Source organism: Excalfactoria chinensis, chromosome Z, assembly GCF_039878825.1.
Source record: "Excalfactoria chinensis isolate bCotChi1 chromosome Z, bCotChi1.hap2, whole genome shotgun sequence".
NCBI classification, from domain to species: Eukaryota; Metazoa; Chordata; class Aves; order Galliformes; family Phasianidae; genus Excalfactoria; species Excalfactoria chinensis.
In genome coordinates this window covers 10,613,116-10,640,911 of record NC_092857.1, presented here as the reverse complement: position 1 = coordinate 10,640,911, position 27,796 = coordinate 10,613,116, and the positions used below count along the sequence as shown (strand labels likewise).

The 27,796-nt window shown below is 38.5% G+C and overlaps 1 protein-coding gene across 1 annotated transcript in view; it reads left to right on the top strand.

Moving 5' to 3' along the window:
• The window catches only part of LMBRD2 (LMBR1 domain containing 2), a 32,536-nt gene extending 18,356 nt beyond the window's left edge, over positions 1-14,180 (top strand). The window contains exons 13-18 of the mRNA XM_072359841.1: positions 351-448; positions 2,199-2,302; positions 3,617-3,663; positions 5,386-5,488; positions 6,796-6,925; positions 8,642-14,180. Of these exons, the coding sequence (XP_072215942.1) occupies positions 351-448; positions 2,199-2,302; positions 3,617-3,663; positions 5,386-5,488; positions 6,796-6,925; positions 8,642-8,702 (543 nt within the window). The 3' untranslated portion in view covers positions 8,703-14,180. The remainder of the gene's footprint in view (positions 1-350; positions 449-2,198; positions 2,303-3,616; positions 3,664-5,385; positions 5,489-6,795; positions 6,926-8,641) is intronic.
• Positions 14,181-27,796: the final 13,616 nt, after the last annotated feature.

Sequence of the window (27,796 nt, the reverse complement as noted above, 5' to 3'; positions counted from 1 at the left end):
AAGTGTAGGCTTCTCCTCTTAAGAACTTTAGCTTCCACTGGCTTCAGCATATGGTGTATCTTTAAGGATTCGGAGCTAACCTAACTGGTTGCTGAAAAGTGCTGGTTTTGGTTGTACTGAACGACCAGTTTCTGACAGCAAGTAATATGTAACTTTGTTCTTAGCAAATAGTCTCCTTTGTTGTCCTTCCACACCAGATGAAACACACTGAATTTGTACTGAATTTGGGTTAGGTGAGATGACAAGAATCAGATCTGTGATGATAATACCTATGTTTATGTAACCAAAGGATTGTGTATTTGTGTGTTTTGAACCGAAAACCTCCTTGCTCTTCTGGATCTGTTTTCCAGATAATGGGATCAATGAAAGTGCTGTCCTTCATTGCAGATGGATTCTATATATATTACCCAATGCTTGTTGTCATTCTTTGTATTGCCACATATTTTAGGTAAGTAATGTGCAAGACTCATTCTCTACATTTCTTTATATTAATAACTTCAATTTTATCACTTAGGAAGAGACTCACTTCCGTATGATGAGATGTGACGTAATGACAAAAATGCAAACAAACAAACAAACAAAAAAAGCAATAGTTTCATACTTATTTATGTTAAATGTATACATTTTAAGAATATCCCTTGTATGACCTCCTAACTGTTTGATTTTATTTAAAACTAATTCCATTTTTCTGATAGACAGATTTGCAGAAACTGTAGGTAATGAATGTTCCCGCAGACTTGCAACAAATACATGTGTGTGGAACCGAACATTTAATCAAAATCTGTGAAAGAAAGTTGTTTCACTTATTTAAACTCATGGTTACCAGACTAGCTAGAAAATGTGGTGGTTTATGTCACTGGATCTTTCTCCCTTAAACACAGATTGTTGGAATCCGGAAAGATGATTACAGGAAATACTGTTATGTGCTTGCTTTTCTTTGTTTAATTTCAAAACAAGTGCTTCTGACCAATCTAAGAGATACGTTTTTATGTTTACTTCAGTCTTGCATTGCTGTTCAATTAGAAGCAATGTGTATATTTAGAGTTTTGTGGAAAGTAGTTTGATGCTAAAAAAGTTTGAACATCCACAGATAGCAAGAATCCAGTCCTAGTTTTTCCCTACCTACCTTCAGGTTAAGTGGTCTTGTATTAGAAATGGATGTTGGTGGCCCTGTGTGAGGCAGGAGGGTTGGAGCTTGATGATCCTTGAGGTTCCTTCCAACCAAAGTCATTCTATGATTATATGAAGGGAAAAGAATCCCCTAAGTAAACAAGAAAGCCACAAAAAATGTTTTGGTTGACTTGTCTGTGATGGTCTTTGTTTTTGCTGTTACAGTGTAATACAAAGGGAGGGAAAGGGGAAGAAAATCTAGAAGCTGATTTACATGAACTCTGATACTTTCTAAAATATCAAGTACACGTGAGACTGAATGTTTTTTAAAGTTTATGAAATAAAGCTATTTTAGCCAGCAGTCCTAATGCTGAGATAGGACAGGAAAAATCTTCCTTGTAACTGAAGCTGTATTTAGACATAATATTAACATGCTGTGGAAATAACAGAGGAAAACAAACACAAAAACAAACCAACACAAACAGCAGTTGCAGGTTCTGGTAGAAAGTTGAAAAAGTTCCCGGATACAATTCCAGAATTAGCTTAATCCTCTGTGAACGGTGGAACAAGTTTATCTTCTGACTGCTGCCTGATGGGTATCCAAAATGAGAAGTGTCCCTACAGCTGTAAAAAAGAAAAAAAGCCAGGTGTTTTTTCAGAGTAATAGCTGAGATGAAAGCTTTCCTGTTGTTGTTTCAAAAACAGAAATCTTACTGCATGCAGTCTTCACAGTAATTTTCTTCTGACAGATGAGAGTCAAGAGGGATACCATAAGTGTAATTTCTATTATATTTGAGAAGATATCAAGTAACTGCCTTAAACCATTTGTACTAATCTCAGACTATAAGCATTTTTATCCTACTAGTTGAACAGAGATCTTCCATCCTTTCAATTACATTCAGGGACCTTGTCACTGTTTTGAATTTCTGACTTCTCAGGTAGTATAATTTGTTTTCTGTTTTTCATGTTTTGTTTTGTTTTTAATTTATGTATTTCTGAAATTTCTGTTTTACATTTTGCAGTATGATACATCCATTTACTCATTGTAAACTAACACAGGAAATTTCTTATCCTTCTGCTTTTACCAGTTTAGGAACTCGTTGCTTGAATCTTCTGGGTTTTCAGCAGTTCATGGGTGACAGTGAAATGACATCTGATTTGATTGATGAAGGAAAAGAGTTAATCCGAAGAGGTAACCTAGATCCTATATCCTAATAATCCTACAAAATATAATAATTCATCCACGTCCAGAAAAAAAATAAAAGAAAAAAAGACATAGCTTTTCAATTTTTGAGCAGTACAGTGGCAATCTACTGAACAGATTAACAATACTGGTTGCTATCTAAGTACTGTTCAACTTTTTTTCACATCTGCGGTAAAATACAGCTTTACTCATCCAGCGTGGGTAATTTTACAATTCAGTTAAGTGGTGGCACTCTGAAGTCATTACTATCTAATAATATCTTAGCGGGGCTGAGATCCTGTTTCATATGTCATAAAAGATAGTTACTGCTTGAATTGTCATTATCATCAACAACCTTATTTTTGTCTTTCTTTTTATAAGTGCGTTTAGCTAAGCTGTCCAACTTTCATCATTTCCTTAGGATTTTGTGCCAGGTCAAGTAATTACTGCACATTATTACACTAAGCGTGTACTCTTTAGAGCTTAAATTATCAGCTATTTGGGATCATTTCTTGATTTTCTTATGTTTTGTTAATTTTTTATTGAAAAAAAAAAAAAAGAGTTCTTGTCTCAAGCTAGCAGCTTGAAAGTAGTTCTCTAGTAATAGTTTAGAAACAAAATTTTGTATGTAAGTTATGTTATGCAATACGTTTATACTCCTTTCATAGTTGATTAGAAACAAGATCAGCTGGATTAGCTAAGCGTAATATTCTTTTCTGGAGCAGGGGAAGTGTCACACATTACCTTAAGCAACACATTAGTCTTTCTTTAGTACTGTGTTTTTATGGGAGGCCTGCTCTGAAAGTAATGCCTCCTATTTTACTTCGTTGACCTGTAATGTCAGAGGTGGATGTTGATGGTATAGCAGTAGAGGCTGAGATTTCCTACCAGTATTTCTGTTAAATGTTGTTGTCATGTGGCAGATGGCAACAGAGGAGCGGTCTGACAAAATGGCATCTGACATGGAAGTGCAAATGAAGCAAAGGTGCTTCATTAAATTCCTCCATGTAAAAAAAATGGCACCAATTGGTATTCACTGATATTTGCTGAATGTTTAAGGAGACCAAGCAGTGGCTGTGAGCATGTGAGTGGCGCATTTCAGCAGTGGTGACCGCCATTGTCAACGTGATAAACTGATTTTAATGAGAAATTCCAATCAACTTCATGATTTCTTCTTATTAAATTGTATTAACCACATATTTCAGTGAGAATCTCGGTAGTTAATGTTATTTTTTTCATTACATTTGTTTAAGAAAAACCTGTTAGTAGTGATTGTTCCTGTATTTAGCTACAGATTTTTATTTTTTTTTTTTTTATTTCTAGAGAAAAGAAAACGGCAAAGACAGGAAGAAGGTGAAAACAGAAGAAGGGTAATAAAATTTATTTTATGTAATCAGAATGTTAATATAATAAAATATCTGCTAAGGATGGCCATTGCTATTTAATTCAGCCTGGTATTTGACAACAAAAGAGCCCTCCAGTCACTGGTGGAAACAGTTTTATTTTGTAGAATAGTCCTGGCTGAAGGAAAAAGATAATTTACATTTTCTTTTTAAAAGATAAGAGGGTAATTGTGGCCATACTACTTGTACTCTGTTGTTACTCACTCTGTTCTTTGAATGAGTTATGGCTACAAACATAGGTTCTACATGGCTACAAACATGGAATGTTCTCTTGGAGTGGGGACTGCGTGCTCTTCCTAGGCCTACCTGCTGCTTTGTGTGGTCACTGGCTAGTAATTGGCAGTAATTAATTTTTTTTCCTTCTGAGAGGGAAAACAGTTCCCTTTGCGAAGGAAAATGAGTAGGAAAGAATGAGTACTGCTGCCACTAAGTAACAAACAAAATCTTTGTTTCAAATCATTTTTGAATGCTTACTGAATTGAAATGTAATTCAGAGAGTTTTGCTGAAGCAGCTTCGGTTAATTGTAGCTTTTGTTACTAACCAATAACACTTTGAATTCAGTATGGAAAGAAACAAAGATATCTAAAGAGTATATGTGAAAAATTAAGTGACTAAAGGGAAAAGTATTATCTGCAGAAAGCCAGGATAATATTGGGTCCAAAACCTTTGGATTCTTCAAGGTCAGGGACACTTGCCTTCAACTCTTGTTAACAGCCAGCTCTGTAAGGACCTTTCTTCTGATGCTCTGCTCTGCACCTTCCATCCCGTAGTTTTAAAGCTTTCCCTTAATACAAAATTAAGTACCAGTCAGTGCACTGTATCTGTGGTACATGCTGAAATGAACTGACATAAATCAGCAATTTTAGTTTCAATAGAAAACTCAACTTCAGAGTCTTGAAACTTTTGGAGCATATGAGAGTATTCTTTTGTTAGATCATGATAAATACTTCCTCTACAGCTTTGAACTGTAAAATCTGTTGGCATAAATCAGCAGAGTAACTTCTGAGTATATTGAGGATCCATATATCGATATGATACGATATGATACGATATGATACGATATGATACGATATGATACGATATGATACGATATGATACGATATGATACGATATGATACGATATGATACGATATGATATGATATGGAAGTTACTGGAAGAACTGGAAAAGTTTCTACTGGGTTATGAACTTATCTCCTAAAAAGAGCAGGTTTTCTTCTTTAATACTTTATAATTCTTCATATTAAAATTACTAAATACTAAAAGGTTATGTGAAAGGAATTTAACAGTAACAGTGTATTTTTCTTTTTTGTCTGGGTATTTTACCATTCTGCCACTAGATGGAAATAGAAACTAAAGAAGGAGCATCTGTCTTCTCTGTAGACAGAGACTGTAACAACTGAAGAATTTTGTAGACTTAATATATGGTTTATTTCCTCTGAGTATTTTTCTTCTAAAGAGCAGTTACTGAAATTGGTTTTGTGAAGGTACATAAACATTGAGTTAGAAACAGAACAAGAACTCTTCTTGTATCTGGATACCAAGCAGTAACATTTTCAAAGTATTTCTTTCACTGTGTGGTGCGATTGACCAGTTAGCTCTACATTGCAGTATCTTTTGATCCTGTGTATGCTTTTGTTGTGTTACTTTCCCTACAGCTCATGTTTTTCTTTTTTTTGTCTGTCTCCAGGAATGGAAAGAGCGATATGGAAATAGAGAGGATTCCACTAGAAACAGGGTTGTCCACACGGAGCAAAAAGAATCCAGCTTCTCAGAGCCTAATACTAATAGACGTAAGTTTTGTGGGTTTTTGTTCCAAGTGTGGAGATTTCTTGTTTGCTTGCTTTTAGGTTTTCAGTATCCTGTCTGTGCAATACTGACTCTGTAAGTAAAAGTAAATAGTTTCCTTTTAGTCTTAGATCATATATTGATGCTCTTCTTTCTGTAGGGAGGAAATAGTGCTATCTTGCTCATGAAAGACAAGTGCCATGTTTCTTCCCATCTTTTGCATTTCGACCAGTTGAGGCTGGAGAATCTGGCTGGTGTAAATTACTTGATTTTTCTCATGGAACATAAAACTAGAGTAGTAGTTGTTAACAAAAAAATACCTATATTTAAGGCATACCTTGAAGTTGGAAATTTCAGATGTCAAAATGTACCTCTTCTACATGAACTGATAAGGGTTGGAGAGATGACTAATAAATATAAAGCCAGAGTATACACAAGTGCATGAATGTCATTTAATAGCACATTAAACTAGCCAAGTTAGATTGTTACATGTGCAGTAGTATTTGTAGAACAACAATGTTGAGTTGAAAATGTTTGAAAATAAGCAAACCTTTTGATGTCCACTGAATCTTTTGTCCTTTTGCTAACTTTTAGTGTATAAATTGTGTACTCTTGTAAGCTAACAACAGGTGAGAAATGAAACTAAATTGCCAAATGTGACAGGTTGAATGAAGTGATGGAAAACTAAAGTTTAGAAAATAAAAGGGGAAAGATGGAAGGCAAGTCCTTTTGATAAAAAAATAAAGTAAGTCTTCTTCCCACTCTTTTTAACATTAGGAAACCAAAATCTTCAGACACAGACTAACCAAAATTGTATTCAAATATATTCTTCTGTTAACCCAGACCAAAATAAGATGTATGCACTGTTCAACTGAAGCTGGCAGTGAATTGCCAAACAGCTGTTTCATTCATTCATGAGTTTTTCCATTTCAAAACTAACAGAAGGAAAAACAAACAAAATCCAGCTAAATTTTGCACATAGCATCCTTGTCTGAGTTTGTTAAAAATGGAAAGCTGGGAAGAATAGGTGATCTATTTATTTATTCAAAATTATTTATAATGTTTTTATATAACTTCTAATTTTCTTTGATTCTTTGCAAAATGGATCTCATCTGCTTGTTGAAGTTACAACAACAAAAAATCTAGAAAGACCCAGACTGACTTAATACTGAATTTATTCTAAATATTTGTGATTGTACTTTAGATGAGCTAATAGCAAAATATTGTACTGGTCATTGAAGTTGGATGTTTTCACACGCCTGGAGGTGTTCACAGACTAAATGGATCTCTTTACTTCCTTTTACCTATTCAGCACTATCGAAGTACACCCGAACAAATGGTAGGACTGAAAGAGACAGAATAGAACTTCTTCAAGATGCAGAACCTTTGGATTTTAATGCAGACTCAATTAATGATGACCCTCTTGAATCAGACTCTGGAAGGTGAGGAATCTTCTGTTGTATTTACAATTGAAAAATATTAATAGCTCCTATCTCCTGACCTGTAACAGTTATGTCAGATGATTTTGTAATAATACCTTTATAAACAGTATTTGCTTCTCACATGTCTATTTTTCTTTTTTCCTTCTCACTGATGATACCAAGTGTTTTCAACCCAATTGAAATTTTTTCTAAGTAAGGTTTGAGATGAACATAAATTTGTGTGTTAGCATAATCTGGAAATTATTGCATGTGAATGCAGGAGTGAAATAACAGAATAATGACTTACAAATGCTCAGTACTTTATTTTTTTCAATTTCTGACAAGACTTCAGAGAGCTTATTTGGTTTCCTTGTATAAATGCAGTCTTCAAGGACTGCAGGAAATAAACTGAGTATTATGGGGCCAGTAGTTGCAGGAGCGCTCCTGGGCATCAGATCTTGAGACTAGTAAAATAAATGAAAATCTAAACCTATCGGGCAAAGTTTTTCAGTTTAAATTAGCATACCAAACCCAGTAAGACTTCTGAAATTGTTTCTGTTAACTTTTGTCTGTAACTTCAGCAAGTAGAGGCCAGTTCATAAACATGTAAGGAATGCTTAAAAATGATGCTGGCAGGTTCTGCAGGTTAATTCAGCAGTACTTGTACTGACAACTAAATTGTCTGATCTAATGTCACCACATTTGGAAAAGTTTTGGCTTTTGGAGGTTTTTTTTCAAGTTTCTTTTTAGCACAAAAGTTTAAAGAGGAAGCAGCCTAGCGTAGTTCTGTTTTCCACTTCTATACAGTGTTTGAAATAAGTAACAGTCTACAAAAATGGAAGCAGAAATATATAATTGCTTAGTGACAGATACAATATTTGAAGTCTTCTGGCACCTACACAGTGTTTGCAGGGGAAAACACTCTGGTCCTTTACTTCCAAAAGAAAATAACTTAAAAAAAGAACTTAATTGAGCCTTTTTTTAGTAACCTTAGTTTCATCTCGTGGAGGTTATATATCAAGATTAATTGCATTTAAATTTTTAATTTTAAAGTAGCTTGTATAACACTGTGTTTCTTATTCTTTGTTTGTTTGTTGTTTTTCTTTTTTAATGATAGCTGTTAGAGTAATTACGAACGTCCTATGATGATGTAATAGCACTTAGAAGGTTAAGTTCTGATTTTGTCTGTTTGGAGTTTGCTAAGTTCTACAGAGAGGGAAGTACACTGTGCTATTATCAGATTTTATTTGTGCTTTTAAAATCCTTTTAAAATAGACTTGACCAATAATTTGTGAAGCTACTTTCTCCTTCTTCCCTGACACTCTGTTCCCCTCCCCACCCCCCAAAAATTATGCAATCATTTGCTTTAATCATCTTTTCATCTTTCATGCTGTATTTCTCCTAGGAGTACGAGATGTTCTGTTAATCACCCAAGCAAGAATGCTGGTTGAAAAGTTTGTACTATTCAACAAAAACATTCATTTTCTTTTGTTTGTAACAGAAAACAAAGTTCTTTAATACTCCCTATGTTCGTATCACTGTTTTTCTTGCTCACGTGAGGTTTACTTTAATGACTGCCTAAAAAGTACTTATGGAAACGGTAATCCAGTAGAACTTCAGATCCTATAATAATCATTGAGGCTTAAGGAATAAGGAGTGCAGTGAGAACTGTACGTATTCAAAACTCTTTCTTCTTTTTGATGTGACATCTTTCCATGTTTAAAATTCATTCTGCAGGTACCAGCCTGGTGGAAGATATCTGTCAATGTCTCGAAGCAGAATATTTGAGGATGTCTAATCTAAATCTAAAGAAAAATCACTGGCAACCTATTTCGTACTCACTGCTTGGTAAACATTGTTATTTATGATATCGCTGAACCAGAAAAGACAGTTTTTGTTTCAATAAAAAAAATGAAGAAACAACTATATTTTGAAAATGTATCTGTATGGTAACTCTACCATTTGTGACAAGAATATTCTTATATTTTAGATGTTATTGTGCATCCATTTGAGCTATTTGCAGTGACCAAAAGGAGAGAACTAGCAATTAAATTAGTAGAGAATAAGTTTCATAAAAAAGGCTCAACTTGAATTACAATCTTAAGCTTTACAGTGAATGTTTTCTGGAAGAATATATATTTTTTTTTAATAAAAAAAAGATGCTGTGATAAAATCTTGGTGCATCCAAAGTGCAGTTATAGTGACTACAACAGTGGACACTTTCTACATTTTCTGTTTAGACATTTATGACTAGTCTGAAATTCACAGTTTTAAATTAGTCTTCTTTTGGCTTCAGTGGTCTTTAGATCGGACCCTATATAAACAAATGGACTGAATGGCAGTTTGTTTTCATAAATCTTGCTGGCATCAGTTTAAGAACAACATGTATTTCTCAAGAAAGGTTATATTTTCTTTTCCAGTGTTCAGGGCCAGGCTGGATGGGGCCATGGGCACAAGGGGTTGGATTGTCCTTATGGTCCAACCCAGGCCATTCTAGGATTCTGTGTGTGATTATTTGAATATTGATGAAGGTTTCACAGTCATGGGAACGTATGTGCAATAGCAAGGAAATGTTATCAAAGACATGATGTCTGCTTAAGATTTTTACAGTACTAACTGCAGAAAAGTCTTGGCATGCTAATGTTTTGGTTGGTGGTTGTTGTTTTAAGCATAAAAGAAATCTAACGTGAATAATGAGTTAAATTCTGAAAAAGAATTATTTGCATAAACATCAGACACAGCTTAAAATTTTTGAGTGTTTCTTTAGAGGAAGGGAAATACATAGCATGACTAGATAATGATGAACACTTTTAATATCCCAAATGCCCTGTTTGCGTTATGTATCAGTTTTTAAGGTGCCTGTGTTCTGCAGTAAGTTGTTGCAAAAAGAATAAATGCATATTTGTTTAAATGCCATTCAAAAATGCCAATTATTAACTATGTAGAAGTGCTTCTATATAATTTAATTGGTGTAGATACATTTTAAGCTGTAGTTAGTCAAATGAACTTTCAAGTGTAATCATAAGGTAAGAGATGTGGTCATACTCATGATATCTTGGGAAATATGATTAACTTAAAATGCTGCTTTATAGCTTTATTCCTTGCACTTGGGAGTTTTCTTTTGACCTTATTGCAAAATGATGATGAAAACGGAAAGAAAACATGCTTCTGTCATAAATTCTATATCATGCTTAAAAAGACAGGCATCTATTGAAGCAGCTCAGACTAAGATAGTCTGAAAAGTAAACTTTTATGAACTACATGTTCTACTAATTTTTAGAAGTAGTCTTTTTCTGAAGTAAATGGGGATCTAACTCTACCTCCTGTGATTTAGTACATTATGTGTTCTAACAGTAGTGGTATTTATAATGTATTGATCTGCCTGTTTTAAAACACTGTATTGTTATTATGAAGGAGGAAAAATACTTGTGTAAAAAATGATTATGTAAATAAAAGGGCAGACATAAATTAACCCTCAGTTCTGAGGTGAATACACTGAATCACAGCCATGCTCAAATGTACCCAAGCTCATGTATTTTCTACATTGCATGTAAGAGAACACTTTTTTTAGTTTGGGTATTTTATGTCTTGCAAAAGCTTGATGAGAATCTCATGGCTGTATCAGGGAATGAAAGTCAAGAAAATTATACACTTGTTTTTGGATGCAGACTGTTCTTTAGCAACTTTGTGATGTTACATATTTAAATTTTATTAGATACACTTAGAAATGCTATTATTAATCCTGCCTGATCTGAAAGAGGTTGTATATGTTTTTGGACATCCATCAACAATTAATGTTTCTAGACTTTATATTTCTATTTTTATAGCTTATATATCATTTAATTGCCCAAAAGTTTATTTGTATTTATAAAAATACATGGATGAAATAAGGTGTAAATTCTTTATTTAACTCTTGAAATGTCACTACAAAGGGATCTAATTCAGTGCTAATGGAAAAATCCTGAAAGGAATGTTTATTTTTCAGAGCTCTTGTGAAATATTCCTATCTTGCTGCTGTTGACTTTAGAGTATTGAATCAGCCTTCTCAGGGCGTGATTTTTCTGTACTCATAGAATCATAAAATCTTAGAATAGGTCAGGTTGGAAAAGACCTTAGAGATCATAAAGTCCAACCACAACCTAACCATACTACCCTAACTAACAACCCTCTACTAAATCATGTCCCTCAGCACCACATCCAAATGGTTTTTAAACACCTCCAGGGACAGTGACTCAGCCACCTCCCTGGGGAGCCTATTCCAGTGCTTAACCACCCTTTCTGTAAAGAAGTGTTTCCTGATATCCAACCTAAACTTACCGTGGCACAACTTGAGGCCATTTCCCCTCATCCTGTCACCGGTCACCAGTGAGAAGAGACCTGCCCTGCTCTCACTGTAAGCACCTTTCTGATCCTGGATGAGAGCAATAAGGTCTCCCCTCAGCCTTCTCTTCCCCAGACTAAACAACCCTAGTTCCTTCAGTCACTCAGACATCTGTGGGATGGTTGGTAACAGAATTTACAATTGAAGCTTGTTGAAGGTTTTATATACAAAAGTTAATTAGTCTGTGACGTAAGACTTCTGTATGGTTTTCCTCAGGATAGAGTAATTTGAGGAGTTTACTGTAAATTATTTGCCATGGGAATCCATCTGCTAATATTGAAATTCTGAAGTCATTTACATGGGAATCTTCTGACCTTTTATTGCATGTTGCAGCGAAGTAGTAGAGTAACCAATGGCTGCTTTTTGAAACCACACACATAGCTCAGCATTTCTCTCTGGGTAGTGCTTTGAGATCCCCAGTGCCACATACCAGCTGGATGCTAAGATTTTAAATAAGGAGCTGATAAGTGATGTCATCCATGTGATGTTTCATCCATGTATTCATTTCTGAGTAACAGTTATTATTCTTGCTCTAATTGCATTTTGTAGCTAATTAGTGTTTCAAAAAGTAATTGTAAGTTATTATGACTAAATATGAAAAACTTTCAACTAAAAATGCCTGGTTACAATAAAAGAACATTACAGAACCAAACCATATACCTGCACAACATTTGCCGTGCACTTGAGCTCATTGCAGACCTCTTTGGTTACTGCTTAAAAAAATGATGCAGAACTTGTCTGGGGGTTAAGTAAGTGCCTGAAGATTTACCCTAACTCCGAGCTAGACTGTGGCATCTGTTGCTGAGCTCTTTGCTACTGTAATTATACTCTAAAACTAGACCACTTAAATAAATAAATAAACTAAAGCCAGCTTGGGCATATTTAAGCAGTGATTGTAATATATGTGTTTTTCTTGCAGCACGTTTGATCCAGAGTAGATGATTTTGAAGTATAACTACCTTGCAAAGTGTGCTTTAGGAAACAGAATGTTGATTTATTAATTCTGTTGGTACATAGTCATGTTTATTTGCAACTAAAGAGTGTCAATTATACCTTAATTTACAATTTCACTTTTTGAATTACCAAGCAGCTAGAGTATACATCTTAAGCTGTGGACACCATATACACATAGAAATGGCACCAAACAACTACCCAAGCTTGTAAACCAGTGGAATGAATCCATGTAAATTGTCACAAACTTTACAGAGAGGGAGTGAAAACAGTAACTATTTGAACAGTCTGTCAGTGCTGGATTTCTTAAAAAGTACAGATAGCAAAAAGCTCTAATCAAACTTACTGCTCCTGCTAGGTTTGTAGTTCCGTGCTTTCAGGCATTTAAGCATGTACATGTTCTGCTAACTTACATATATTGCGAAACGAGCCCTCTCTGCATGTGAAGGCACAGGTCCTGGTGATGTAAAGTCAGGAATTCTTCTTATGAGGGAATATAAAAGACACTGAGCTTCTAGTCTGTGTTAGCAAGTGATGACGTGGGCATACTATGATATATTCTGTCATTTAGGTACGGCAACAAACTTTATACTACTGTATAACTTACACTACTGGAAAAATCACAATATATAATATGTCTTTGTTTTGCAATCAAGCACTTGTAAAATAAATTGTCATTAGCAGTATTAATGGGAATGGTGGAAAGCTGCTATCTGTTCAGTATTTATTCTTGCTATTTTAAAACACAGTCATGATTTTTAGATATGAAATATTACCAATGGTTGATCTGATTTTCAGTAATGATGATAATTCTCACTTTATTAAATTTATCTCAGAATATTGTCAATGTTTAATGAAAAGTACGTTATTTCTTCCAGTTTTCATTACTGCTGTTAATTACTTGCCATTTGAGGGGATATACAATACTAAATAGAGATCACTTTATGAATGGAGAATTCCTGTGAGGCTTCTTAAGGAAGTCTGCCTATTCATGACAGATAATTGTTTCCATCTTAATAATGAAAATAAAAGCTACTCATTGCAAATATTGTCTCCTAGCTTTTAATTTTTGTTTTAGCATTCAGAAAATGATCTTTTTTTATTATTATTTTTTATTTTTTCCTTACAGAGAAGCTTACTAGTGTATCTTGTAAACCTTTTGAAATTTTTACATTCCTTTTCCATAATGAACCCTGCAGGAATATGCTGCTTCACAGCAGTTCTCTTGATCTTATCTGTGCCTCTAATTAAGTAGTCTAATCTGAAGCTGAGACACTCCTACACCATCTGATTATGTTGACAGAAACACAGCATCCCTAGCAGAATAGCACCTTGAACTAGATCCCTTTCTAGTATATAGATGGCTGTCACTGATTGTATTTCATTACATTTAGTATCTTCTGTTTCAATTGTATGGTAATCCCAATCACGTTTGTTCTTTGTCTCCATTAAAATGCACTGGAATGTGTTCCTCAGCATGCCTAATTTTGTGTGTGTGTGTTTTAGCTGTAATTAAGAGGCAATAATAATATGCAACTTCAATTATTTCTTCAGGATAGTGTTGTTATATTTGACATTCCTGTGAATTAGTTCAAGTGTGATATCTTAACTGTCACTGTAGGAATTACTTTCTTTAAGAGATCACATTATATAGGAGTGTCTGGAAGACAAGGGAATTTATTTTCAAGTATAGTAACAGAAGATGTTTATTCTCCAGTGTATATCAAGGGTAGGCTGTAGGAGTGCTGCTCATGGATAGACTAGCTTCTTTTGCCTTATGATACAAGTATGTGTGCATAAAACATTGTTTTAAAATTCACCGAGTTACAAATTTTCCTGTGTAGTATTTAAATTATTGATGTAATGGATATATTTTTGAAATGTGTGTTAAAATATCTAGTCAATGACTTAAGTTGGCATGAAATAAATCATCTGTGCAATACATTTTTTTTTCTTGTTGTATTTTAGATACTCAGACTTCTCTGAAATGTTTTTGATAATGATCTTTCAGAGAAATTCTACCTATTTCTTCTTTCCAGACAGAAAGAGAGTTTATTCTATGAGACAATATAACCACATTTTGGTCACCTTTTTTACATCTTTAAAGCAGATTAGAAAGGGAAGTTGCTCAGAAGCCTTCATGCCTTAACATATCATTGTCAGAGCCCAGACTTGAAGCACAGACCAGCACTTTTGGTTGAGTCCCTTTACTGACAGCTCACTCGTTCATCTGTGGATGCAGGGAGACTGTAAGCTTCCCACAGTGCGTACAGAAATGCTGCAAGTGCCTGTGTGTTCCTGAAGCTGATTGGGCCCTTGGTGGGGGACAAAAGATGGTCAGAGGGCATGGCTCCATCCTTTTCCATCTTCATGCTGGAACAGAAGTCCTTGTGGGTATATCCAGCTGTTGGTGACAAGCAAGAAACTGTGAGGAGAAAGATGTAGAGAGGAAGGAGTTAACTCTAACTCTCATCTCCTCTTTTACTGCTTGCATGCTTTTCTGCCCTTCCAAAAATAGTAATAATAAAAAATAAAAGTGTTATGGACAGCTATAGTGGCAGAACATGTATTTAGGTTTTTTTTTTTTTTTTTCATTCTAATGAAACATGATTTTCCTTGGAAACTACAGAATTATCATTTGAAGGTACTAATTTGAAAATCCATACCCTGGAGCAAGCAATTACTCATTGTATTAGCACATCAGGGTATCTGCTACTAAGATTAGGTTGACTGCTTATCTGATTTCTTGTCTCCTACATTTAATCTGAAGCTGCTGTTTTAAATTAGTTTCAGGAAACGTTTGTCCCTGTCAAGACCAGCGTCTGCCATCACTGCAGTAAGAATGACTCAAACTGTTGGTAAAGACTTCTCCTGTCACATCCTCTCTGGAATCTCATCCATTCTTCCTCTTTGCACTATCACATTTCTTTAGATCTTGTTTGTTTACCACTTAAGTATATGTGGGTTCAGGACAATGCAGCAGATAAACTATGCATGCAGATGTTAGGAAAGGTTTGTAACAAAGTTCATCTCAGTTTATTACATTCCAGGGGATGACATTTCCTCTGTTGACTGGGAAAGAGATTGGGGTAGCTGAGTGATCTTCTATCTTTTCAGTGTTGATTGTCAGATTTTTATGTGCTTCCAGAGCAATACTGATTCTGTTGTTTAATTCTCAGTGTTCAGTAACATACCTATCTTGTGTACTTGGTGAATGTTACACCTTTTGAAACAGCAGTGAACTGCCAATGAATTGTATGAGTTGTGACTATCATCTCATTTCTCTCCACCTGCACCGTGTCATGCTGTGCCTGCTCAGTCTGCTCTGCATGCTGTGATGAAGATCTTGTTCTTTCCTCTTTGTATGCATCTTATCATTTGCATTATCTTGTGCTTTTCTTCACCAGACACCACTGCCATCAGGTTTGGTTTGGTTTTTTTTTGAGAGCATTGTTGAGTTGATGAGGACCAGACACTGAAAAGATGACTTTTCTTCCCTTCATGGAGAACACGACACAAGTTGCAGAGGGAGATTTAGCTCAGAACCAAAGACCAGGAACTGGCACAATTGTCAGGTTATCCACAAACATACAAAAAGCTCTCGGGTTCCATCCACACAAACAGCTTATCTGGTTAAAGGTGTGGACTTGAACAGCTCACTCAGCATAAAAACAAAACTGAGGCTTATGCCTAGACATCCTCTGTGAAAACCCACGTGCCTTCTTGTCCCTCAGAGGCTCCTTCTGTGAGCATTAATATCGTAAAAGCTCTGAGCTTTTTACTTTGGAGGATTTTGGTTTTTTTTCAGATCTATGGAAAATGACAAGTTACAAAAGTAGTGTATCGCTCTGCATGTGGAAAGGAGTAAGGCAAGGGGAACCATGGCCAGAGAGACGGGACAGGGGTGGTCAATGGGAAAGGCACAGCAAGGCCTGGGGGAGCTGCAGGAGGTAATGGCTATAGTGTGAGCTCAGTCTAGTCTTACAACTTCCCATGCTCACAGCCTCACCTAGAATTTTCAAGATGAATTCTGATATCAACACACTGACAACTGGCCCCTGAGGTTTCAGAACACATAGTTCTGTGGTTGCAGACCAGCTGTGAAGGCCCTTATTGGGTTCAGTACTGTGCAAACTCCCTGGGGATTTTGCTTCTCTTACAGGTATCTAGCCAATGCACAAGCTGCGTCATTAAGAGTTCAACTCTGATGAGATTATCAGGAACAATATCCGCTGTGCCATAGGACCTATAAACTTGGTTTTAACCCCATAAAATGAACAGGACCTTTATTGTTAGCAGATCAGGCTGTATCTTATATGGGTATTTGTCTGGGACCTGCTACAGAGATTATCTGAACACATTAATGTACTTGAAAATATTTCAGACATGTCAGTCTACTTTCAGTGCTTGGTGTAATTACAGAGATTGTTTTGGGAATTACTGAAAAACACCTGGAAGACAGTGCAGTCACTGGTCGCGGCCAACATGAGTTCAGGAAGGGAAAGTCCTGTTTATTGAACTCAGTCTCCTTTTGTGACAAGGTTACACGCTTTGCTGACCAAGAGAATTCAGTAGGGGTGCAGATTTTGGCAAAGCTTTCAGCAAAGCTTTCTTTTCTCACGGCATCCTTCTGGGCAAAATTCCCAGCATAAAACTTGGTAAATCACAGCGGAATGGGTCAGGTTCAGAGGGTTACAGTAAATGGGATTACATCAGGCTGGTGGCCAGTCACTAGTGGGGTTCCCCAGGGCTTCACTGTAGGGCCAGTACTCTGATTTTTTTCATAAATGATATGTAGACTGGACTTCAATACATACTGCAGAAATCTGGGGATGACACTAAGTTGGGAGAAAATGCTGACTGCCTTGAAGGTAGAGAGGAGTTATAGAGAGGTCCTGAGAAACAGAGAGCTGGGCAGTTACCTCCAGTGTAAGGTTTATCAGGTTTTGGTACAAGATTCTGCATGTGGGAGAGTGCAGTGCTGGAAATATGTACAGAATGGGGGATGAGAGGCTGGAGAGCAGTCCCATGGAAAGGCATCTGGGGTCTCTGACTGACAGCAAGTTGAACCTGAGATAGAGTGTGTCCCAGCAGCCCAAAGGGAGGACCATACCCTGGTTTCCTCAGGCCCAGCATTGACACTGGGTGAGGGAAGCGACTGACCTCTGCTCTGCACTGAGGGGCCTCATCTCCAGCACTGAGGGTAGGTTTGGGTGCCACAATGTAAGGACTCAAAAAGATTATGAAGCGACCAAAGGAGGGCTACAAAGATGGCGAGGAAAAGATAGCAGAAAATAACTGCGAGGAGCAAATGAGGTCCCTGGGTGTGCTGGGCCCAGAGCAGAGGAGCTGAGGGGACCCTCATGGCGGCTGCAGCTCCTCACAGGGAGCAGAGGGCAGCGCTGAGCTCTGCTCTGTGTGACAGCAACAGGCCCAAGGGAACGGCACGGAGCTGTGACAGGGGAGGGCTGGGTTTGGGAAAGGCTCTGCACCAGTTAGGGCACTGGGCATGGAATGGACTGCACAGGGCAACGGTCATGGCCTCAAGCTTCCAGTGTTTGGACACTGCTCTCAGATGTAGGGTTTGGGTTTTGTGAGGTGCTGTTTGGATATAGTTGGACTCAATGATCCTTGTGGATCCTTTGAACATGGGATATTCTGTAATTAAATGATTCAGTGATCATCTGCTCTGAATAATGCATTTGTTGCAAGAATTTATTATTCTATGAATAAAAAGCAAATACTAAGCCAATTCTTAGATTACAGTATAGCTATGGTATTCTTTAGCTAGTCAAACCTGGGTAACCTGCTCTGGGTATCCCTGCTTTAGCAGGAAGTTGAACCAGACAACCTTCGATGATCAGAGGGCTGGAGCACTTCTCCTGTAATGAAAGGTTGTGGGAGCTGCGATTGATTAGCTTGGGGAAGAGAAGGCACTGGGAAGTTCTCATTGTGATCTGCCGATACTTGAAAGGAGCTTACAAGCAGGATGGGAACCAACTATTTACACAGGTACATAGTGAGAGGACAAGATGTATTTAAATTGGAAGACTGGAGGTTATGGTTAGATGTTAGAAAGAAATTCTTCACTCGGAGGACAGTGAGGCACTGGCACAGACTGCCCAGATAAGTGGTGAACGCCCTGGAGGCACTGAAGGCCAGATTTTATGAGTTCCTGAACAGTCTGATCTAGTGGCTGATGATCCTGCCCATAGCAGGGGAGTAGGAACTAGATGATCTTTGACTTCCAACCCAAGCCACTCTGTGACTCTGTGATTCTATCATTCTGCGATTATACTTTTCTATGATATGACCTCCAGATCTCCCAATGCCAACCATTCTGTGATCATCCTGAGAAATCCCAGCTGTAGTTTTTACCATGTGACAATTCGAGCTCATCAGCCATAGGACAGAGGATAATTCCAGGTGCTTGAGGGCAGAGAGTCAAAACTAGTACACTTCTAGAAGAGCATTTTCAGCAATAAGACTGGGAATATTTTTTCAGGACTATTTCTTCATATCTCTATACTTTGAGATTCCCCATAGTCTCTGTCACTTTGACTTCTGTCATGCAATTAGGACAGGGCAGTGGCTGTTATCCTAGTTGGATTCAGAGAAAATGTAGTGTACTTTTAGAGTTGTCTATGTAGAGTCAGCTTTGCTTTGAATTTGACTTTTTCTTCTTTCCCGATCACTTTGGATTTAGTCTATCTATGACTTTCTGCTGCTAGTGGTCAGAGAGGCACAAAACTCCACGTGGCTTCAGAAGTACACAGTTAAGCGACAGTGAAATACTGGCATACTGGATGTGTATAGTGATTCAGTCTTGTGAAGCTCTGTCAATAGAAAACTATGCTGTGGAGTTCAGACTTATTGATTTTTTTACATCAGAGAAGGAAGTATTAAAAGCATGAGCTGAGTCATGCCAAACTTCTCTTTCAAGTAATTGAAATCTTTAAGTATATTGTTGGATATGAATTCAGACATCCTGAATCAAGTTTGTATGGAATGACAACTGTCTGGGTTCTATTGCTTTTAAGTATTTTAATTATTATTTCTTTGTGAGATCTATAAATCATGAATTCTGTATATTTTTATGGTTTACAAATTAGCAAATTTGATTAACTTTTCAGTGAGTCCTCTGGAAAGTGTGTAATAGACTGTATTTAAGAAAACAAATGGAAAAACAAAACAAAGCCAGGCCCTACTAGTTAAAGTTTTAAAAGATCTTCTGGTCCTTTTTACCACTGAAATCCACAGTGGTAAGGTTGGCTTACTTTCAGAGCACCCTTAAATAGAAGGAGCATGTTTCATTAGTGCTCTTGCCAGTTATACATATGCCCACTTACAAGCTGCCACTTCCATCCTGCCCCACAGCAAACTCTTCTGGTCCGCTTACCGCTTCGTTCATGTTGACAGGAAACCATGTGTTGGTTTTCAAGAGACCAGAGCTGAGATAAACATTGCAGTACCTGAAATAGCCTCATCATTCAAGTAAGGCAAAGTTCTGCCTCCCAGGAAATCACTAGCAGGCTTTATAAATTCTACAGAACAGATTATGCTGATAGGTAAAATCTGAAAGTCTATCTACCTACACCAGAAGAACACTTGTTGAGAAGCTTGTTCTTCATCGTAGCTCTGAACACATCAAATTGCCAAGCTTGGTGTGATGATCCTTTCATCTTTCTCAACAACTGAAATGCCTGCTCCACAGCAGTCTCTCAGGCCTGACACTGACTCTGGAACAATCTTTGGTGACAACTGGATCAGAATTCATCAAGAGAATCTCTCCCCATCCCTAACCCATGATAACAAAGGACTGGACTGAGTTCCTAGTGTTAGGCAGAAAGAGTTTGGTGTTTGGTGTTTGTTTTCAATCCAAGCTGCAGCAGTCAGAGAACATCCATATGTCAGTAACCCCTGGCTCAACACAGTGTCTCTTTCCAGGAAGCTTCTGTACTGGGAAAGTCCCCGTGTAAGGGCTAAAAAGTCTGTGAATTTAAGTGTTCTGTAAACTTTGGAAAGGAAAGCTCATATCCTCTGCAAGTTCCCCCAGTGCACTGTCTGATTTCTGAGGAGTTAATCATTAAAGTGGGTGACTGATGCTCCACCCACACCAGCCACAGAAGATTTCTGATGCTGATGACCAGGGATGTTCCAACCAAAAAGACAAGCCTCAAGCAGAGAAAGTATAACACTATCTGCACAAGAGATGTGTTGTGTTTTGTGTTTCCTTCTCTTTTCACATTACTCGTTTTGGGTCTTAATCCTACACCGAAGTGTTGGTAATGAATTGAGAACTACACTGACTCTGCTCAGTGTCGTGCCTAGAATTATTTTGTATTTTATTCTAAGAATAAGGTCCACTGGGGAAGTCCCCAGACTTGAAATAAGGGTCTGCAGTACTTAATTCTAAGCAGGTTTTATCTTGTAGATTTTGCTTTGCCTAGGAGTAATATGGTAAATAATGGTATGTCATGAGGGAGCAAGAAAATACTTAGGCTGATGGATGTACTTTTGCAGTCTGACATCTGTATCTAATGTCTAGAATTTAAGAAGATCCTAGCTGGGACCATGAGATGGTGATGGGCTTTGCAGACAGTCCCTCTCCTCCACAAACTTTTTCTGTGTGACTTGAAAATACATATATTTTTGTGAGTTTACTGGTGTAGTTCTGCATACCAGAGTACTTTGTACCTTGGTAGGGAACATCTACTTCTATTTTAACACACATGACATATATTTATCTATCTATCTATTTATTTATTTATTTTCCAAAGCAGGACATTTTTAAGATGTTGCTTTTTATTCATCCTTCTTTCTTTTCTCCTTGAACTCTTCAGAGGCTAAGATTTACCTTGTGTTCTAAAAATGAGCCCAACACAGGAATGATTAACACTTGGTCTTTCACAGTGCTGAGGCAAATAGTTCAATATTTGTTTTGATTTGGATCCCAGACTTGGACAGTGACAGGGCATCTGGATAACAGCAATTAAACCTTTCATAAAGATCCTCTAGCAGAGGGTGAATCCCAGTTACACATTTTGTCCCTAACTAAGGAATAGGGCCGAATTTGTGCCATGCTATCACAAGTTCTCAAAAATATGCTGGGAGTTCTGAATTTTTCAAGGCTTCATAGTCCCCTGTTTTCCTCTGGTCAGTCAGATTCTTTACAGGCAACTGGGCACAGATGTGATAGCGCAGTCGGGAGTATTTAGTTGGCTTTCATACTGAAACACTGCTGCAAGCAACAGCGGTAGTCTCAGGACTTTGCTCCCACCTTCATTCCTGATGATCCACTCCATGTAGGTGTCTTTGCCTTGTTACCATGTGGGACATGGTTTTTTTGTGCCTTTTTTTTTTCTTTTTATTTCTTTTTTTTCTTTTAGGTTGGCATCATCAAAATAGCCATCTTGGGTGACGTCTGGATCGCATGACTGTTTGTACAAAAACTTGTGAGGTTTCATCCATCAGAAGATAGTGACTTCCTCCCAGAGATAACAAACATGCCAGATTATGCAACTTCTGGGTAGATAACGTTAACAAATTCTTTTTAGTATTATCTGGATTGAAATGCAGGAAAAGTATGTCAGAAACAGAGCATTCATAGTCCAGTTGCTTGTTCATATGACTGAATTACATTTTTGCACCAGCACATGAGATGGTTTGGCCAATTTATTTTTAAAAAGAACATGTCTTCCAGCAGAAAATTTGCTTTACAAAAGCTTACATGCAGGCACTTTCCAGTATTCTAGGCCTGATGCTGTGTAAATGGCTGCTTTCTGGTTCCTGCTAGTAGTCTGTGTAGGAGCAGGGTCCCATACAACACCAGTAATCTCATAATGGAGATCCTGAGAGAGACCCATGTTGAGAGCATTAGCCTGTGAATATAGACATGGCCCAGGTGACAGACACCAGCAAGAAGCATGGTGACAGAACTCTACACTCCTATTACAGCAGTCTAAGATGCATGTGTCAATGCTGCATTTCTTTAACCAGCAGTATCTCGGGCTGTAACAAAGGAGAGGTGGCAGCAAGGAGAGGGAAGGAACAGTCCCCTCTGCTCTGCCCTTGTCAGGCCCCACCTGCAGTGCTGCACCCAGATTGGCCCCCAATACTAGAAAGATGTGGAGCTGTTGAATCAGGTCTGGAATGGCCCTGATGATCAGACAAAAATGATCAGTGGGCTGGAGCACTTCTGAGAAGAAGTGTTGAGGGAGTTGTGCCTGTTCAGCCTGGAGGAGGCTCCAGGGAGACCTCATTGTCGCTTGTCAGTACTTGAAGAAAACTTGTAAGCAGGAAGAAGATCAACAGTTTACACAGTCTGACAGTGACAGGGCAACAGGGAATCACTTTAAATTAAATGAGAGGAGATTTGGATTAGAAAATATAATGGAATTCCTTACTCAGAGGGCAGTGTGGCCCTGATACAGCTGTCCAGAAAAGCTGTGGATGCTGCATCACAGGAGGTGTTCAAGGCCAGTTTGGATGGGGCCCTGGGCAGCCTGATCTGGTGGAGGACAACCAGCCTAGGGCAGATCTTTAAGGTCTCTTTCAACTCAGTCCGTTCTACAGTTCCACAATTCGACAATTCTGTGATAAACAAAGATCAGCATTCAAGAGAGGGGAAGATGCAGAAACACTTATCTGTAGCCAGTCTGGTAAAGGGAGGTAAATGAGGAGAGAATCACCTGTCTGGCTCCCAGGTAAGTAGCATTACCTACCATCCCATTCTAAGGGAAACATGCAAAAGATAGTGCATCAAAGCATCTGCTGAAACAGTAACCACAAAGATGTAACAATACAACTTCCTGTTAATGTAGCTTGCAGACAGCAAGGTGATACACAGCTCATAAAGAGCCCGAGTGGTGTTACACTGCGTATTCTGTCCCTGTGCTGGCTTTGGAGAAGCCCGCATGCACATCTCTCCCTTCTTCTGTGTAGCCAATAATGTGCCAATAATAATAGTATAGATAATAATGTAACACACTTGTTAATATTTATCAGTATTCTTGGGATTGTGCTCACCCCTCAGTAGTTTCTTTGGGTCATAAATTCTGTATCTTCAAATTGCAGTAACACAACACTGTAATACCTTCAGCCTTTGGTGTCCTTTGTTGGGAAAGTTAGTGTTGATGATGCTGGCTTCTTCCACACTCAATCACACATTTGTGTGCACTTCCTAGTATGCAACTGAACCTTCCTAACTTTCACTCAGCTGGACATTATGCAGATCCATGTTACAGATATATATATTCTGTATGGTGTATTTCAAGCATGTTAATAGCTATTTCATTGTATGCTCTGTAAGCTGCAAACCCAGCCTTGTACAACTCCAGGTATGCATTTCTCTGGATACTGATAAGAGCCATGGATTTCCTATTGCCAGTGCCACACTCCAGCTGTTAGCATTACATCCCTGGGCTTCTCTGTGCTGCACTCTGCATCCCCACTTATCTGGGCCTCTGCAGTTACATCAGGTTGGCATCTCTCTTCCCTGACAGCATTAAATTTCCCATTATGCACAGAGCTGCTACTTGTTACTGCCAGCTGTATAAAACTGCCTTTGTACCATATAAAAATAGAAATTCTTCAAACCAATTAGCTGTGGGCAGCTGGTAGTTGGAGAAACTGCTGTCACAGAAAAAAAGTAACACAGAGCTACAGGAAGATGAAGGAAAGTTCAGACAGTGCAAGGGTGGTAGGGCTCTCCCTGAGGCTTGGCAAGCTCAGCACAAAGCTGTTGACATGCTGCTGGCTGTAGTAATGACAGGCTACTGGGCAGCACAGCTGCACATTCTGACATTTCTTGCCTGCCTCTTTAGGGACGAGTCATCATCCAGTTTTATGTCCTTCTCTATGTTCCTATGATGCACAATGTCCTATGCTATCCATTTCTGTCTAGCTGAGTGTTCACCAATGAAACTGAGGATAGGGGTTTTAGAAGCTTTAGAGATAAGTAGCTCTGAGAAAAGAGTAATTGTTCTGTTTATTTTTTTCCCCTCCCACATTATACTGTGTCTGGTTAAGATTTTGTTGCAGAAATATATTCCAAAGACCTTTCCTACTGCTCGTACTATGCTACCAGGCTGGAATCAAAAGAATGACTGAGTTCTTGAATCTTGCATGTGTCAAAGTTATCAGAAAACTGTGCTTGTAATGAAAGCCCCTAAGCACTACAATTTCTGTGTTTCAGTGGTCTGTAATACCCAGGGAGTAGTAATCAGGTGCAGGTAGTTGTATGCTCACTCCTTCAAATGAATCTTTTGAAGTCGGATCAGTTGGAGTGAAGCCTTTGGTACCATCATCAAAGAATGAGAGACAACAGTACAGAAAAAACTCTAAAACCATTTTGGAAACCTCTGAGTGGGAGAAAGGAAGCTCTTAGGACTGTGATTGTGTGTAACTACTGAAGGGAATTCTGCAAATTTCATTTCACATTGAGGACCGTGAAAAATCAGAATTAAGAAAAAAAATAGGGTAGGTATTTTATTTTAAATATTGCTTACCAAAAGTGAATGGGGAAAGTAAAATATCTTTGCATTTCATCAGAACTTCATGCTGTGGTTGTCAGACTTTGCATATTTCTGCTGAACAGTAGGAATATCTGCAAAGCCTCACTGTTGCCTCAGGCAAACCAGGCATCAAACTCCCTTGGGCTCGCCCTGGGGAGGCAAAGGTACCTATGTGTGTCCATTAGTAAGGTAGGGAATGCAAGCACCTTTTCTCAGAATTATTCTACTGGGAACCTAGAAATTAAAGGCTTATGAAATGCATAGGTCAAGCAGGTTTAATTCCACCAAGACTATAACATAGAATCCTTGAAGAGACAAGTCTGATGACAAAGGCTGGCATTACAAATACGTAGTTGCAACTCCTACATCACACAGTCAAGAAGAAACAAGTAGATGAGGAGAGCACTTAGACTTGTAATTCCTTCTATTCTTGTGTGTATGCATCATATCTATGTAGGCACTTGAGCTGGCTGCCATCTGTGCTCCCTTCAGATGGAAAGTGTTTGAGCCACTTCACACCTCTTTCCACATGAGCTTTGGCCACTCTTCTCAACAAACTGGCTGAAAGCCATAGTCACCAGGTTGGCAAGTCTATTGGCAGGGACACTTTTGCTGGTAAAAGAATCTGAGCCACATACCACTAGCAACCTTTTGGAGACTGGCAGCAAAACCTCGCTGGCACTTGGAGCTCCAGAGAACAACAACAAAAACATACATCTCATCTGTCATTGCAAAAACTGTAATGCACGGGCTGAAGTAGGAGGTTCTGTCAGACCTGCTCCATGGACTGACCAGTGAAGCATTCTCACTGGCAGCTAAAGCAGCTTCCCCTACCTGCAGTGTCAGGCTGACACTTTGCCCAGGCCCAGAGGAAGAGTCCCAACCCTCTCCTGAATGAGGAAATCTCCTGAAATCTCTTCTTTAGCACCTTTTACCCCGAAGACAAATCTTGCCTGCACAATCCCACATACCTGTTGCCCATCTCAGAGTACCAAGGCACATACTGACTTTCTACATAAAATCCTTAAAATTTAAATCTCCACTGTTCTGTGCTGTGGGCTAACAATCATTTATTTTGGGTAAACATGAGTTGCTGAGATTTTCAGGCAGATGAAATACCTCGTATTTGTATTCTCCAGATGAGAAAAGTTTTTAGTAGGAAGAATACAAGATTTCATAACAACTGTCTTTTCTGCAAATCACGTCAGGAAAGTTGTGCTTCTCCAGTGTGAGATGCAGGGGTGAGGTAAGACACAGGAAGGGTGAGAAATGCTGAGGATGTTCCTTGGGAGAACATGCAGGCAGGCAGTAGCGCACCAGGGACATGGTGGGAACTGAATATCAGTGCACACGCAATGCTCCAGAGAGCAGTCATGAGCACAGCTTACAGAGCTCCATGGCTGCCAAGCACATGGACACAGCATTTCAGGATGTAAAAATATTTTATAAGCTGGGAATTCAATTTAATTTGTTTACGGTTTGCTTTTAAGTGGGAACACTTTTCCCCTGGCAATATCATCTACCATAAGGGGTTTGTTTTGTTCTGTTTTGTTTTTTTGTGTGTGAAACTTTCTGAGTTTTAATGGCAGGAAAAATTCCAAAAGTCTATACCACATAGATAGTCGTCTTTGGTGTATTCTGATTCTTCATGTTTTTTTGTTGTTTTTTTTTTAATCCCCCAATCTTGTCATGGAAATTAAGCCCTTTGCTGACCAGCCATACTGAGTGAGAATGGACACACTTGTGTTCATGCCTCACACCCTCACTTCGTGTTGTTAGAGAACTTCTTGGCACCAATATGCACAGATCAGTACAGTGCATTCACACTAAGAAACAACACTACTGCATGTAAACTAACTATAGCAAAATATGCAGGGGCTTTTCTCTTTTCTTTGAGACATTGTGCATTTCTTACGTCTTCCCTCCACCTGAAATTCAAACAGAAGTTTGAATTTTTTGAAACTGAGCATCAGCAAGATTTGTCTTCTTTGTCATCTACATTAGATCCCCCAGATTGCTGAATTCAATCACATTCTCAACCACAGACTGGGCAGAATGAACTGAGCAGTCTGTTCAGCATGAACAAAAACCAAATGGTTAAGTGTTCAGAGGAGGAACAATTCCAGAGTTTTGGTGAAGCTTTTATCTCCATTCAGATAAACTTTGAATCATCTGTGCTCTGCTTACAGCTTTGCTCTCGGTAATCAGATATTAGCATATAAACTTATATGCTATCTGAGACATCTGAAAGCAAATTAATCATTATTCAGACTCAGATTCCTAACTCGTTAAACAGAACAGGTCATTTTCAGAGAGGCGTGCTGAAGGGAGGCTGAACTGCTGCATATTTGTTTTCAGACACATAAATTGTTTCCAGCAGTAACAACAGAGTATCCACATGTCAACTTACTCCTCTGTGTTTCAGAGCCTGCCTTGCTGTGCAGACAAGCGGGCATCCTTGAACACTGCAAATTCTGCGCACAGAGACTGCTCCCCTCTGTAAGGATGCTGCCTTGCAAAGATCAAGCTGTTGCTTGGAGAACATTCCATCCCCAGCCCCAGTGTCTCTGCTTTGCCTGCAGTTTGGGCAGGCAGGGCTGACGTTGCCAAGGAGCTATGGTTTTCGAATCAGTGACTGATTAAACATGCATTGTTTCCGGGTTGTGCACTGATGTGCTGCCAGTTGCCGGATGGGAGATATAAAGAGCACATGAAGCCCTGCAGAAACTGCAGTTCAGTACCAGGAAGTACCTGTCGATGAAAGATAAGCAGCCTGCCAGGATGCAAATGTTATTACTCTAGTAGTGGCCTAAAATAATTTCCTGCTCTTACTCACTCTGGTCTGTGGGCAGCACAGGGCTCTCTCCCCATTTCTCATGCACTGCTGACCTGCCCTTGCCCTTGGACCCAGCCATGAGCACAGGGAATACCGGTAGGCAACACACAGGCCTTGTCACCCCTGAGGAGTTTATCAAGACACTCTTTCTGCAGGTGCCACAGTTTGTCACTGATAATGCTAGTGACCTTTTGCAAGGCAAGATTCTT